The sequence below is a fragment of the Gymnogyps californianus genome, chromosome Z, assembly GCF_018139145.2.
Source record: "Gymnogyps californianus isolate 813 chromosome Z, ASM1813914v2, whole genome shotgun sequence".
In the NCBI taxonomy this organism is placed as follows: domain Eukaryota; kingdom Metazoa; phylum Chordata; class Aves; order Accipitriformes; family Cathartidae; genus Gymnogyps; species Gymnogyps californianus.
Genome location: NC_059500.1, coordinates 49,502,283 through 49,517,643, shown reverse-complemented (window position 1 = coordinate 49,517,643; position 15,361 = coordinate 49,502,283). Strand labels below are relative to the sequence as shown.

The following is a 15,361-nucleotide window of genomic DNA, read 5'->3' as shown; positions in this document are numbered from 1 at the left end:
ATCTGACTTTGTTTAAATTTGCTAGATGTATGGTAAACCATAAGCTTCAGCAATCAAATCATAGAACCCAGGAAAAAGAATATTCATTGCTCCACCAGACACAGACAGCGTCTACGTGACTTCCTCAATTTACATATGTAATTTTTCTGCAAGCTCTTTTAAGCATCTGAATCTCTTCTGGGTAAGACAGCTGCTTATACTGGTAAGCTAAGATTAAGGGTTACCTGAGTAATCTTCTGAGACTTTTGAGGAGAACATAGTTCACTCTTCATCTTTGGCTTCTAGCAATACAAGAAATTAGTTCCTGTCAGATCCCTGACAGTGACTTGTCTTGAATGAAAATACATTTTATTTCTCTCCCTATGTCTTTATTTTCTGAAGGTCCAGTGAGCTAATTTAAACAAGATTTTAAAAATCAAAATTTTAACAAACTACTGGTATGAGGCAAAGCTTTAAAGAATCAAAGTCTAGAAGAAGATGAGCTTTAAAAGCAAGAATAGGGCATTGAGATTCCTGACCTTGTGAAGAAACCCCGGTTTTGAACAAGTCAGTTTTCTCGTGCCTTTATATGGGAATATGATCTGTAAGATGATACTTACCTGTCAAACAGATACTTTGATTTCTAGTTTCTAATTTAATTTCCCTGTGTATACTGTCTTGAATCTCTTTGAATACTTTCCATTGGATACCTGTCAGGTACATCTTGCTCTGCTTTGGTCGGTGCCTAGGGTTCATACCTCTTTTACAGTAGGCTAGACACACTGTCCTGCTTGCAATTAGGAGCCTGTTTCTCACATTCCAGAGATCATCAGGAATGTTTGTAGCTGCAACACTAGTTTTCCCAGTGCTTCTCTTTTTATAGGCATGCTAATTCTACAAGTTAATTCTTCAGTAACTTGTGACAACTCCAGCAAATGAGCCATCTGCAAATACGTCTGATTTTAAATGGAATTGCTCTTACTTCAGACAGCAGAAAAGTGGTATGTTGGCACTTGTCACAGGTATCTGCTTGCTCCTGCCTCTCCTCTGTCATTGTCCCAGGATTTTCTTAGCACTGAAGTTTCTGTATTTCTGGGAGTTTGTGTTTCCTTTGGACCATGTCTCTTGTCCTAGCAGTTTGTGTCCATCATGTTGGCTCAAGGAGATAGACTTTACTTTTGAAGAACTATACCAAGAACTGATACCTATATGCTCTGTTTGGGAGAATGTGATTGCTCCAATTTTTCATTCTTGCAGATGCCCTCACTCAGGCTGTTATTTATTCTTTCTGTTTTTTGTTTTTCTTCTTGGGACTGATGAAATCTAACAGTTCGATCCTCTAAAATCCATTTGAGAGGATAAGTTAACCATTTTGATAGTGTCTTGCATCTCTTGTTTCAGCTGAAGAGAGGCTGAGATGAAGGCATAGTTCTACTTTGGACTGGTGCTTAGGAAATAAAATAAGACTTAGAAGTCTAATGCAGTACAGAGCTTGTGAATTAGTAAGTTATGCCTAAAAACTTTACTTGCAGAATCACTTTTTTTCTTTTTCCATTTCAGTGTTTGCTACGAGAATAGACACTTGAACAAACCATCCAAAGACAGAAAAGCATTTTTGCACTTGAGGCTATGCAGTGAAATATTCTCGATGAAGTCTCTATTTCTTCATTTTATTTTTTAAAAACTACATTTCGCACTCTAAATGTTGTGATAGGTACCTTCCTCACTGTTTCCTTTATTCTGTTCCTCAAACTTAGGCTGACTTTTAAAATGTTATTAAAAAAGAAATAAAATCCATATCACTTATATTTATTGTTCACTGACTACTTTTACTAGGCTGGCAGTATTCTTGTGTAAAACCACCCTGTTGACAGATGTTGACCTGTTGGAGGATGCTAAGGAGTGCTTCCAAACTGAAGCAGGGGGTAGTTTGCTAATTCTCCATTAAGGGCAAAGGGGAGTAGGAGCTGATGTTTGGAAGGAATAATAGTGTTAAGAGTCTAAATCAAGCTGTTTTTGAGAATAATCTTAGCAATATGGAAGTTCAGTGGGAGTGTTTGTGCAGGGTTTGTGAATTTTTTTTTATTAAGTATGTTAAGCAGATAAAACTCCTGGGAAGAGGCAAAGTTTAAGCCTTTTGACAGACCTTACTGTGGAGTAGGTTTGGTAAGCTCTGTGCTGTTCCTGCTTTTCTCTTTAGTAGGCCTTCCGTGGACATCAGTTTCAAAAGTCTTTCCTTTTGCATGTGCCTGTGATTATGCAAACAAAGTTTAAATTTATTGCCAAGAGCTTTTATTTTAACATCTGTTAATGTTTCTCTCTCTTCTTTTAAATATTCAGAATCAAGATGCAGTCTACATACTTGCTACTTTGCTTTACTTTTCCAAAATCAGTAACTTTGATTGTATTTATGTAACCTTAAATGTGCTTATGTTAAATGACTTTTTAATATTAATTCCTTTTTCTTGATCTCCCTGATTTAATTTGAAACCAAGAGACATTTTGGGATGAATTTTTCTTTTCAAGTCAGTTATCAGTCAAAGTGAAAAGATTTTATTGATAGAAAACAGTGTAGTTAAAATTGCATGTGAATTTCCATTATAGCAGATCTTTAGTTACTGCTTCTGGTAGAAGTATTTTTCCAGATGAAATTCTGTCCAGGCCTTTATCTGGACTTTGTATCTTGTGATTGCTTTTGTGTTTATTGTAACGTGAAAGAAATTTTTTCAGCTTGGATCACTTAAAAAAAAAAAAAAGTTTAGTAAAAATATAGACTACTTCTTGAACTTTTTGTAGGCCATCCAAATTTCCAAGTAGATTCTTAGCATAGTCATTTGCATTTTTGTGCTTTTCTAAATGTGAGAATGGATAAGACAGATGCAACAATTTAATTCAGAGAATCCCATTTTGCTTAAACTATGCATGCATGTACAGGTGTTCTTCTGTGTAATGAGATGTAGCGACTGACTAAAGGAGTCAGGATATTTGTTAAAAGAGATCATGAACATCCTGATAATTGCTAGACAAAAACATAACAGAATAGTTACAGGTCAAGGAACACCGCAGTAAAAAAATACTAGATTAGTGCATTACAACATTACAAAGGTTACAGATTTTTGTTGTAGGGAAACTATGATTCGTCTAAGGCTGCAAAGTGATCTGTTATGGGCACCTTAATTGGAAATTAGGTGTCAAAGCCAACATATTTTTGAAGAATTCTGTATCCTCTCTGTGCTTCATCTGTCTCTTCAATGAAACTGTAGGTACTGTATTGATACCACATTGTATTTTGGAACATAGAGGGTGTGGTTATGTTGCCTGAGGTGACAACCTTGGTGAAAAAGCAAGTAGTAAGGGAATAGGTAGAATATTTAACTTGGTCTTTCTGCTTTCTGACTCCAGCTGCAGTTTTCTTGATTGTAAAAAATGCAGCAATAACATAATGCTATGTCAATTTCTTTAAATAGAAAATAATAATTTAATATTCTAGATATATAAAAATTATTTTTATATGTATTTCTTGGTATGAGTTCTCACAGTTCCAAAGTACAAGTACTTCAGATACATCAGGTTGGTGTATGGAGTCCTAATATACTGAATGAATAGAATAGTCTTTGTGTCATGTTTACCATCTCTCTGGACTTAAATTTCTTCAAAATGTACTTTTAGGCAGCTACGGTGAGAATAAAGAAACTGGAAGAAAACATTGAAGCAGAGAGAGCAGCACATTTGGAATCCAAATTCAATTCAGAGATCATCCAGGTAAACTTTTTGTTAAATATTTTGTAGAAGTTTACAGTAAAACAGTTGATGAAGTTGTAAAGATACAATCTTCGAAAAATGTTAAGACCACTTACTTGCTTCCGTGAAAACACTGAATAGGTTTTTTTGCAACAAGTGTCAAAATTGTAGTAGCTCATCTATAAAAGGAGAGAATAGAAAAATATCTGCTTTTCAGCAAACATTGACGTTATTAGAATAAATAATAAAATGTCACATTTGTAAGTTTGAGAATTCCCGCTGGCATTTAAACAGTGAGGGGAAAGGAAATGTTTCACAATAGTTAAACACTATACTACTGTTTAAATATCCTGTCCTGTATCTTTTGAATGGGCACTTAGAGCTCTTTGGAGATACAGTGCATACATCCAGCTTCTCTAGGAGTGAAAGCTTAATGCCTCCTGAAACTGCAGTTCCAAATATAATTATTTGGAGTACATTTCAGCTTCAAACAAAGTTATGATATCTGCAGTTACCAGTAAAAATTGATTATATGAAAAAATATACTTGAATATTAAATCTCTGTATTATTAAACTGTATCACACAGGGTTTGACCCAGTAAGGCAATTATGGTTTATTTTAAAAAGCAAGTGAGAAAAAGCTAAATAACGATTGCTTAGTAATCTCATACTAACTAACTAGCCCTTCACACTCGACTTTTGAAAAACTAAGAAAAAAAAAGACTTTTGAGATCCTTTTTTTTTCTTATTTTCTGAGTAACAAAAATAAGTACTGCCATTCTGCAGTCAGTTATTTTCTTATTCTCATGATCTTCTCTATGTACAGGCACTTAAATTTTTTAAAGTGACAGTTAAACTAGTCGAAGGGAAAGATTTAGTTTTCTTAATTTCCTCCCTCTACTTTTACAACATACAAAGGAACTGAGAGGGGTAACATTCCTTGAAGTTAGAGACTTTTATGGGTGAATGACTGGTAAGGTTTTTTTCCTTTTTCTTATACACGAACAAGGTTCAAGTGTGCTTTGTGCTGAGTGGGAAGTGTAGCCTTTACTGTTAACCCCACACTTTCATGAGTCTACTTAAAAAATAGAATTCTCCTGGAAAACTTCAGTAATAACTGAAAAAGGAAAAATCCAGACACCACCAAAGGAGAATAAAAGGCGCTTTTGGTCAGCGTATCTATTTGTCTCTGTTTTGAACTGTATGTATTCGTACATTTTTACATGTGTTCAATGCTTTCTGTGTATATACTTCCATATAGAATTAATAGAATATAGTTACCTGTAAAGCAGAACAGAACATAGAACAGCATTGAAGATCATGACACTTTTTCCTAACTTGCTTTAATTGCTTTCTTATCACTTGGTAGTTAAGAATTCGAGACCTTGAAGGAGCTTTACAGGTGGAAAAAGCCAGCCAAGCAGAAGCTCTTTCGGATTTAGAAATGATCAAGAAAGAGTTCAAAGAGGTAGAAAACGCATATGAAAGAGAAAAACACAATGCCCAAGAGAACTTGGAAAAACTCAATATGTAAGTTACCTTTTAAATTCATTGTAAAATAGCAGTAGACAGCTTGAGTACTGCTTAAAGTTTACCTTCTCTGTAGTTTTCAGTCACTAGAAGACAACACAATCTGATGCAATTTGCCAAACCAAGCCAAGGTTCAGAACCTGGCATTCCATTAATAACAGGTAGAGAAAATAACTGATCTGTTATAGATTATTTGCCAAAGCAAAAATGTTGAAAATAACAGTTATGATAGGGTCCTGTCTCCACTAGTGTTTGGGAGGAGTGTAGGAAAACATACGTGGCAGGTTTATAATAGCTTTTTTTCTGTGGATACACTTACATTATTATGAAAACATTAGTTTTCACTTCAGTGAGCTAGATGAATCTTTAAGACTTCTATCTGGAAGTTGTGTATAATTTGTAGTGGATAATCTTCATTTTCAGCTTTTGAATAATTGTGGAAAGTTTTAACTTGGTAATTAAAAATAGAAAAAAGGGTAAAGTGTATGAGAGCAGACGAAATTACTTGGGATTCCTTTGCTGCTCAGCACAATCTGCTGTGTCTGTGGTAACAGACGTTTTTTGGAAGAACGGCTTTGTTATATTCCCCAGGCAGATATAGGATGCACAGTACTGAGTCTTTGTCCCTGGCTGAGTCAAGTATATACTGGGTTGAGAAAATGTCAGGAAGAAGAATGGTGTTGGAAGACAGAGAACTGAGGAGTAGATGAAATAAAGGATAATAGTAGGTGAAGTTTAGGGAAAACGGAGGTTTAAGACTTAAAGTGTGTGGCACACAGTGGGGGTGTGAGAAGACACTCAAGCTAGTAGAATGGGTTGGAAAAAGAGGTGGCATCTCTTTCAGTCTAGGATTATATGGGTCTGTACACATAGGTGTTTATGGTGACTTATTCACACAAGCAATAGTGGAGAACAAAAGAAACTTTTTTGTGCAAGTAAGGAAATTTGTGGGCCTGAGAGAGTCTTTCTATATGCATGGTTACAGAGATGTTTTTAGTAAAATCATTGAAACCTGTGCTGTATTGTAAATACCTTAGAGCTCTTCATTAAAATAAGGCCAAAAGAAGTCTGAATGTAAGATTGTGCATTTAGGTAAACCAGAGTCATATTAAAAAATTAAAGCTTTTTTCTCAAAGAAAAGGAAATAATTTTTATGTTAAAAATTTGTGAAAACGTGTTAAATACATTATGATAGTAATCTAATGTGATGCTTCAGGAAGACTGCAGTCTTCACAGCTGAGAAACTGAATAAGTATATTTCAAGATTCTCTATGGTCCTAAAATAACATCAGTTAATTAAACTGTAATCTCATCCTGCCTGGTTGTTTTTGCTTTAAGCATGAGTTCTATGGCAGCAACATACACGGCACTAAACTAATACCAAGTTCTTTGCCTTTCCTTGAACTGGACAAGGCATGTATCATTGATTCGACATTTTATTTGTTTTTGTTGTTTTCTGTTTAAAAAAGCTCCATTGTGTTCCAAACAGCCTTGTTTGGAGGAATGTCTATTGGATCAGTAGTTTTACGTAACAAGCTACTTCGCATTGTATAAGTTTTTCTTGTATGTAACGTCTTATTCTTACAGAAAATATGGTTTGTGGTTGGTTTTTTTTTTTTTTTCCCTTTCTGGTAGGTTTCCATATTTGAGTGGTCCAGGAAATACAGAAAATTCATGTTACAGATAAGATCTTTCTCTTCCCTTCAGACTTAAAGGTTTTCTTGAACTAGTGTTCTTCCAGTGCTTGTTCTTGGACCGTTTCTTCAGTCCTTCCAAGGTCCGTCTTTGTATTTGAGGTTAGACCAGCCAAATTCACCATCTTCAAGTGAAACACAGGGCTTTTTTAGTTTTTTTGGCTAATGCCTGTTAAGCTGGAGTAGTTTTCAGTCTAGAAAAATTTCTCCTGTCTTGTCAACATGGCTACCATAGCATGGCTTTCTGTAATCAGTCAGGGAGCTGTTAACCTTCCAATAATCTCCAGGTACCATTTACTCCTTCCTTCTGGAAGTTTTGGGAATTTTTCTCCTGTTGTTTCTGTCCAAGCTCAAAAACTAACCCTTGAATTGTACAAGCAGCTCACGTCTGTCCTCATACCTGTTATTATGTCTCTTGCATTCTTAGAGAAAACAAGTGCATCTGACCTGTAGCTTTTGCTTCTGAAGTTCAAGGTATTGAGATTAATGAAACACAGATACTGTCAAATTTAAGGGTACAGTCAGTCCATCTGGGGAGTTAATAGACTTGTAGAAATTATGTCTATGACTTTTGAAAGTACTTAACATTTGAAATGCAGAACTGCGCTTTTTTATCTTCATAGCTCGTTAGAAAATGAATGTGAGTCTGAACACATGGGTCATCTTTAGCTTTGATGTAGTCACAAATAAAGGGTTAAAATTACAGAAGATTGCCTGTTCTGATTTTATTATTTGATGTGAAATAAATGTGATGTGAAACAAATATGAATTCTGCATAAATGAATTTAAAAAATACAGTAACATATTTAAGTGCTACACATGCACCAAAAATGTAAACCACACATCATGCAAACATACTAGGTCCTGAAAGGAGTGTTAATGCTTTACACTGGGAGTTACATATTGGTAAAACAGCGTGATTCTCAGGCCTTCTAGTATGTTTGGCATTTTAATGCTTTTATTTGTCTATCTTCAGTTGTTCTTTTTAACTTTCATCACGATTGTTCTCTCTGTTTTAGCAAATTCATATTTTCATGTTGCTACAAGATGTTTTATCTTAGATATCTGTGCTCAGTAATAATTTTCAGTACAACATCCTCTCATGAAGATTCCTTTTGGCCCCACAGAAAGTTCATCAAACATGAGTTTCTCACCCATATTTTGTAGAATAATTTTGGTTGGTTGATTTCATCATGCTAGACCTCAATCACCCAAAGTGGTATGCATGTGCACTTCAGTTTCCTTAACAGAGTTTGTCAGAGCATTTCATTCTGTGAATTATATTAGTTTCTCAGATGAGTAAAGACCTTTTATCTCAAGAAGTAGTCTTAAGTGGAGTACTGCCTGCACATGGAATAATGCTGTCCAATTGTTACCATGTGGAGCTCCACTATTCCTTCAGGTGTTGAACATGAGCACTCTTTCAAGAACTCTGTATTTTTTCTAAACACTTAGGAATTGCAAATTACACTCCACTAAGTTAGTGACAGAGATGTGAGTCTTTAAGGCCTGAATTATTCTATTATTAGTATGAATATGTTCTGAGAATCAAGGGATGATAATAGAGATAAAATGTAAGCTAATTAGAAGCATTTTTGATGGTAGCTTAAACATCTGTTTAGGAATTTCCAAACCATTAGAACTTTACAAGTTTTACCACAAGATCTGCTTTTTAAATTTTAAATTAGAAATGTTAGTTAAAAATTGTGAAAATCCATAAGTAGTAATTTTCCAACTAAGTCTTTGAGAGACTCTTAAAGATACTTTTCTGTATTAAATTATTCAGACCAGCATAAGGATAATGGTTAAATATTGAATTACATTGCTGGATTCAATAATGTTTTGTTCCTTGTGAGAATCTTTTATCTACACATATGAAGCTCTTCTTTGAGAAGCGAAGGTTTTTGTGTTTAGGGTAGTTCAGGTCCGCAAAAATTACATTTTGGAAAAATGGGAAGAACTCTTAAACAAAAACCTTTTCATCAAAAAAGAAAAATATTTTTTAGGTACTATATTTCTTTGTCTGGAATTGCTGTAGGAAATACCTGAATATATGTGTTGTGGCTAAGACTAAGAAATACAGTTCTTACAGTTATGGTACCAGTTGCAGTAGGAACTTCGATATAAGTGCTTACAGAGAAGTAAGTACTTGTGTTACTAAAATGCAACAAGAACCTTAAACAGCCTTCCCGTTTTCCTCTAAACTGGATAATTCTGTTCAATGTTTCTTTCCCAGGAAAGCAGATTTGCCCTATTTTGGGGTTTTTTTTGGTACAAAAAAGAATTTGTGCCTACTTAAAGCATCTGTTCTGTGTGCCAATTAGATATCAGAATAAACTTTGCCTAATATCCAAACACTACTTTTCACTACTTGCAATCATCTGTTCATTCAGGCAATTACTCCTAGCAGCTTTTGCCAACTGAGTTTTTTGAAAACAAATTATCTTCTGTGATTTCAGAGAATGCAAACCTTTCCATGAAAGTTAAAACAGTTAAACAGTTTGTGGTTTTGTTAATAGAGCTTGAAGAAACAGAAACAGCCTGTCCTTACAATTTTGTTAGTCCAGACACCTACATTTCCAGAGCTCCATAAAGATAGGTAGCGAAGGTCAAGCTTTATCTCAGATGGACATCAATATACTCAGTTCCCTTGAGGTAGTTACATGGGGTTGGCGTGTACTGCCTTGTCTGCTTCCTGTGCCTTTTTTATTCTTTGAAGCACACAAATATCAGTAACTGTGCTGGTTTTGGCTGGGATAGAGTGAATTTTCTTCATAGCAGCTAGTATGGGGCTATGTTCTGGATTTGTGCTGGAAACAGTGTTGATAATACAGGGATGTTTTTGTTATTGCTGAGCAGTGCTTACACAGAGTCAAGGCCTTTCCTGCTTCTCACACCACCCCACCAGCGAGTAGGCTGGGGGTGCACAAGAAGTTGGGAGGGGACACAGCCGGGACAGCTGACCCCAACTGACCAAAGGGATATTCCATACCATATGATGTCATGCTCAACGTATAAAGCTGGAGGAAGAAGAAGGCAGGGGGGGACGTTTGGAGTGATGGCATTTGTCTTCCCAAGTGACCGTTACGTCTGATGGAGGCCTGCTTTCCTGGAGATTGCTGAACACCTGCCTATGGATGGGAAGTAGTGAATGAATTGCTTGTTTTGGTTTGCTTGTGTGTGCTGCTTTTGCTTTCCCTGTTAAACTGTCTTTATCTCAACCCACGAGTTTTCTCACTTCTACCCTTCCGATTCTCTTCCCCATCTCACCAGGGGCGGAGTGAGGGAGCGGCTGTGTGGTGCTTAGTTGCCAGCTGGGGTTAAACCGCGACGGTAACATTGGTGGATATCAGTGATTGCTTTCACCGGATCCCTTCAGAGAGAATACAAGAGCCTTTGATGTACTTACCTTTGAAGGCTGTGGTCCTTGGACTCCAGACAATGTCAGGAGCTTGGCTTTTTCTTTTAAGCCATGATTTGGCATCCTATCATATTTTCCCTTTTTCTGGAGGAGTCCCACGAGTTTGTCTTTAAGCCTTAGTCTTTCGAAAGTCTTGGAGACGTTCATTTGTTGTGCTAGAACACTTGTATGTCTTTTTAGCTGGACTTGATGTAGGATAAATGATACCAAAGTTGGAAGCTATACAAAGCAGTGAGAATTTATTTTCTCGGAAAAAGATGGTTGTAATAACTGAAACTGAGCAAACAGGCTTTTCTGGGTTGCATAATTTATTAATTAGCTCTGAACCTAGCAGCACTATGTAAATTGGAAGCAACATGGGATTTGGGTCTCCGTGTGAATTTGCTTTCCTTGAAGAGTGAGAGCATGACATAGAATAAATTGGAACTGCTTTTACCATGTTTCTAAAAGCTGTGGGAGTAGAAGCTACTTTTGGGCACTGAAACAAGCAAGTTCTTTCTCTAAGAATAAGAAATAACCATCTACAGCTAAAAGAAAAAAAATCAGCCAGGCTGAAAGAGAAGCACGTAGGTATTTGGAAGACTGATAAAGTAGTCCTTCAGCTAAAAAGCTAAGTTGATCTATAAGAAATAAGTCAAAGTCAGGAATTGACAATATTGATTCAAAAGTTTCAAAGTTGGCAGAGCTTTGAGCCCTCTGCATTACTTTCAGTTCTAGTGAGACAGAAGTGATAGGAGAAGAGACAAAGAAATGAGAGACACCTGGATGTTCCCACTGCTAAGAGTTACATCAAAGAATAGTTCCGGTTGAAAGGGATTGCAGGAGATCTATAGTCCAACCTTCTGCTCAAACCAGGATCAGCTATGCGATCGGGTTGCTCAGGGCTCCATGCAGTTAAGTCTTGAAAACCTCAAAGAATGGAGGTGGCACAGCCTCTCAGGGAACCTTTTCCACTGTTTGACTGTCATTAAGGTGGAAGAAGTTTCTTCTTGACTGAACCTCTTTGGATTCAATTTGTGACTGTTGTCTCTTGTCCTCTAGCCATACATTGCTGTGAAGTGACTGGCTGCATCTGCTTGATAACCTGCTTTTAGATATTGGGAGGCCTGTTATATACCCTGAAGTTCTCTCTTCAGCCTGAACATACCAAGTTCCCTCAGTTCTTATATGTGCTTCAGCCCCTGACCATGTTGGTGACCCTCCCCTGAGCTCACTCCAACTTTTTTCCTGTGTTACAGAGGAGGTGTGTGCTTAAAACTGGTCATTATCCTAGATGTGTTGTAATGAGTGCCAAATGAAAGGTGATTAATGACTTCCCTTGATCTCCTGGCTATGCTGCTACTCATACAGCCCAGGATGCTGTTAGCTGTTTCTACTTGTATGCCACGCTGCTGATTTGTGGCTAGCTTGCTGTCTACCAAGATTACCAGGTCCTTTTTGAGCATAGCTCCTCCCCAGCCAGTTACCAGCCATATTGCTTTAGGGGTCTCTTGCTTCCTAAATTCAGATCTTTGCACGTGTCATTGTTGAATCTCGGAAGGTTCGTACTGGCCTGTTCCTCCTCCCTGTCTAGGTTCTAGGGAATGGCAGCCCTTCTCTTGAGTGTATCAATTGTGTTGTGTCGTGACCTACCCCCACCCAGTTCACTGTTATCTGCAAACTTGGTGAGATTGCACTCTTGGCCTAATCCAGGTGATAGATCAAGATGTTAAACAGGTTCTAATATAGACTCCTGCAGTATTCCACTTGTTACAAGCCACCACCATCTGAGCTTTACCATCAAACCATTTTTATCGATGTTGTAGTTCACATATCTAGACTGAAGTCCTAACTTGGCTATAAAAATACTGTGTGAGACAGTGCCAAAAGCCTTGCTAAAGTTGAGTTATATTTAATCTACTTGCTCTCCTTTTGTCCACAGATCTGGTCTTTTTATCATGGAATTTAACTGGGTTGGCCAGACATAATTTAGCCTTGGTAAATCCTCGCTGACTGTTCTCAGTCACCTTTTTCTCTTTCATGAGCCCAGAAATTTGTTCCAAGAGGGCTTGCTTCATGACCTTCCTGGGACTGAAATGAAGCTAACTGGTCTATAGTTCCTTGGCTTGTCCTTTTGCCCTTTTCTGAATATAGGTGTGACATTTGCCTTTCTCCATTTGCCAGGCACCTCCCCCAATCTCTGTGACCTTTCAAAGATGATAATGAGCAGCCTCGCTGTGACATTGGCCAGCTTTGTCAGAACCTTTGAGTGTAGGTGAGCTGGCCTCTTCAATTTCGATGAGTTGAGTTCTTGCAAGTAATCCTGGACTGAATCCTCACTTACTGCTAGCAATTGTTCTCCTCTTTGAGCCCTTTTACTGATCACAGAGGCTTGGGAGACCTTATCAAGGAAGACTGAGGCAAAAAAGGCATTGAGCGTGGTGACCTTCTCTGTGTCCGCTGTTGATGAATTACCTGGTCTGTGTAGAAACAGGTCCATGTTTTCCTTCCTACCTTAATGTAGTGGTAAAATCTCTTCTTGGTATCTTTGTCATCATTTGCAAACATCAATTTGAGGTGTGCTTTTGGCTTTCCCAACACCATGCCTACATACTCAGGCAGTCTTTCTAAATTCTTCATTGGATTCCTGTCGCTGGTTCTGTCTCCTGTATGGTGGTGTTTGGCTTTGTAACTTTCTCATGAGTTGCCTGTTTAGCCACGCCAGGCTCTTTGTATATGTTTTCCTGAGTACCAGGAGGACTGATACAGTACAAGAACTGTTTGAAATTTTGGGAATAGTCTGCTGGTGGAAAAATTTGAAGTCATACCATTCTGCGTAGTATATAGTCGGGTATGTGGAAACTTTAGGAACAAGCTTTGTACTTGAAATCAGGGTTGATTATGCAAGATGTGACATAGTCTTTCTAAAGAGAGCTACTGTGTTAATTAAAATATGATGAATTCTGTTTATTATATGTAATTTGGAGGCCATATCCAACTGACCAAATGAAATTATGGCTGGAAGCCTAACACAAGCATTGGTAACTGAAAAGAACATAACGACTTCTTGAAAAGCCTTTCTTAGAAGGAATATATAACTTTCTTCAGTTAAAAAAAAAAAAGGGAACTTCAGAAGCCATATGATGTGCTAACATGTTATGTGCCATATCCATCGATTATCTTTAAAAGCATATAGTATAATTGACAAAAGTATTTTTGATAAAAATGTTTTAATGCTGAAACTTTCCAGATTACAAAGAGAGTGTTTCTCCACAAGCAAGCAAATGAATGAGAAGATTGAGGAAAAGAAGAAGGTAATTAAAGACCTCTCTGAGAGAATAGGGAATAATGAAAAAACCTGCAGTGAATTACAGAAGGAACTTGCAATGGTAAGACAAAGGGCCCGTGGCACTCATTGTTCAGGGTTTTTTAAACATACTGTGAACATAATCTGCATTTGCTGTGCTGAGCTGTGGAAGAACTCTGCTGTTGTGTTACTCTGATTTTACTTATGTTACTTCATTTTGTAAAACATGAGTAAATATAGCTAATACACTGGAGAAGCTAATTAGAAAATATATTTGAAGTGATATACCATGTATTTAACAGAAGAGTTATTTGCAGAAAACAACTATTTAAAAGTATGGCTATGAGTAAAGAGTAACTTGTGTTTGCATTCCTAGTGAAGAAGGCAATTTGTAGATATGGATTATGATTCCTTGTGGAGATTGTTCTGTCTTTCTACCCAACCTTTTTCTTCTCCAAGCTTTATTAGCTTCCATTGTTTATTTCTGTTTCACATAACATTTTGTTTTTAGTGCAAGCATTTGACTGTAAAAATTGCTTGAAAATTGCTTGTTTGAAGGTGACAAAGCAGACGGGTTTTCTTTTGTTTTGGTGTGGATTTGGCATGTTGGATGTATTTTACTGGATTATTTTCTGCTATCTTTCTCCTTTTATATGACCAGTTGAGGCCTTCCCACTGTCTCTGTCCACCTCAACTTTGAATAACAATTTTGCCATCCTGTTGCATAGCAGCAGGGACAAAGCAAAGATCTTAGGATATCTAGAAAACCTCTCCTTCCATTGTGTAGTAGCATTTGCAGTATTTCTATACTTAGCCAATGTAAACTTTTTTTGATACTGGCTTGCAAATTTCTCCTCTTTCTCTCTCTTGGAGCTGTGAGTATGGAGGGTAAATGTGGTCTGTTCCGTGCTGCTGACAGGCATTGTGCTAACCAGTGAGCAGGAGCAGAGACCTGCATTAGAGGATCTTCAGACTTGTTGGTGTCTTCTGTTCAGTTGATGGAGTTACTTCATACATTGTCTTAGGGTTATCCACTTCCCAGACAGATTGGTAACTAATAAATTGAAGAAAAATAAAATCAATACCCCCTCTTCCTTCTGTGAAAATCACAGCTTCTTCCATGCAAGTGTTAATGTATTAAAAGGCATTTGCTGGCCTAGTTAATCTGAAAAAATCATCTTATCAGACACAAAAGGAATACAAAGAGACAAAAACAACTGTCTCCCCTAACTACAGTCAGTAGTGATTGCTATTTATTAATACAAAATACAATTCCAAGCTGAAAAATTTCTACTAAGAACCTTGAGCACTTGCTAGCTATAGCTGTGGCACAAGTTTTCCTTTTCGTTTTGTGTTCCTTAGTAAAATGTATGTTATACCTGACAAGAATTCAGGACAAAATTCTGTTGATGATCAAGGGTTCTGGTAATGGCAACAGTATTAAATGGTGTACTCAAAACGAACATTACATTACTGAAAGGTAAAAAGCAGAATAGATTGTCTCAGTTAAAAGAACTATCTTATTCATAGAGCTGGTTATTTTAATTGTTTTACTGGAATGACTTCAAACCACAAGACTGTCTTGAACAGGTAATAAAAATATTCATTTTCTGAGGAGTTGTATTAGTGGTCCCCTATGGGATTAGATTTTTATCACCTTGGATGGCTTTGTATTTTTCCTGAAGACTTTTGTATTTGTTTGGGAAGGAG

General features: G+C 37.0%; 1 protein-coding gene across 1 annotated transcript in view; it reads left to right on the top strand.

Moving 5' to 3' along the window:
- Window positions 1-15,361, top strand: part of CCDC171 (coiled-coil domain containing 171) — a 151,859-nt gene that overhangs the window by 23,213 nt on the left and 113,285 nt on the right. Inside the window, exons 6-8 of the mRNA XM_050913494.1 lie at window positions 3,649-3,741; window positions 5,090-5,250; window positions 13,595-13,733. Of these exons, the coding sequence (XP_050769451.1) occupies window positions 3,649-3,741; window positions 5,090-5,250; window positions 13,595-13,733 (393 nt within the window). The remainder of the gene's footprint in view (window positions 1-3,648; window positions 3,742-5,089; window positions 5,251-13,594; window positions 13,734-15,361) is intronic.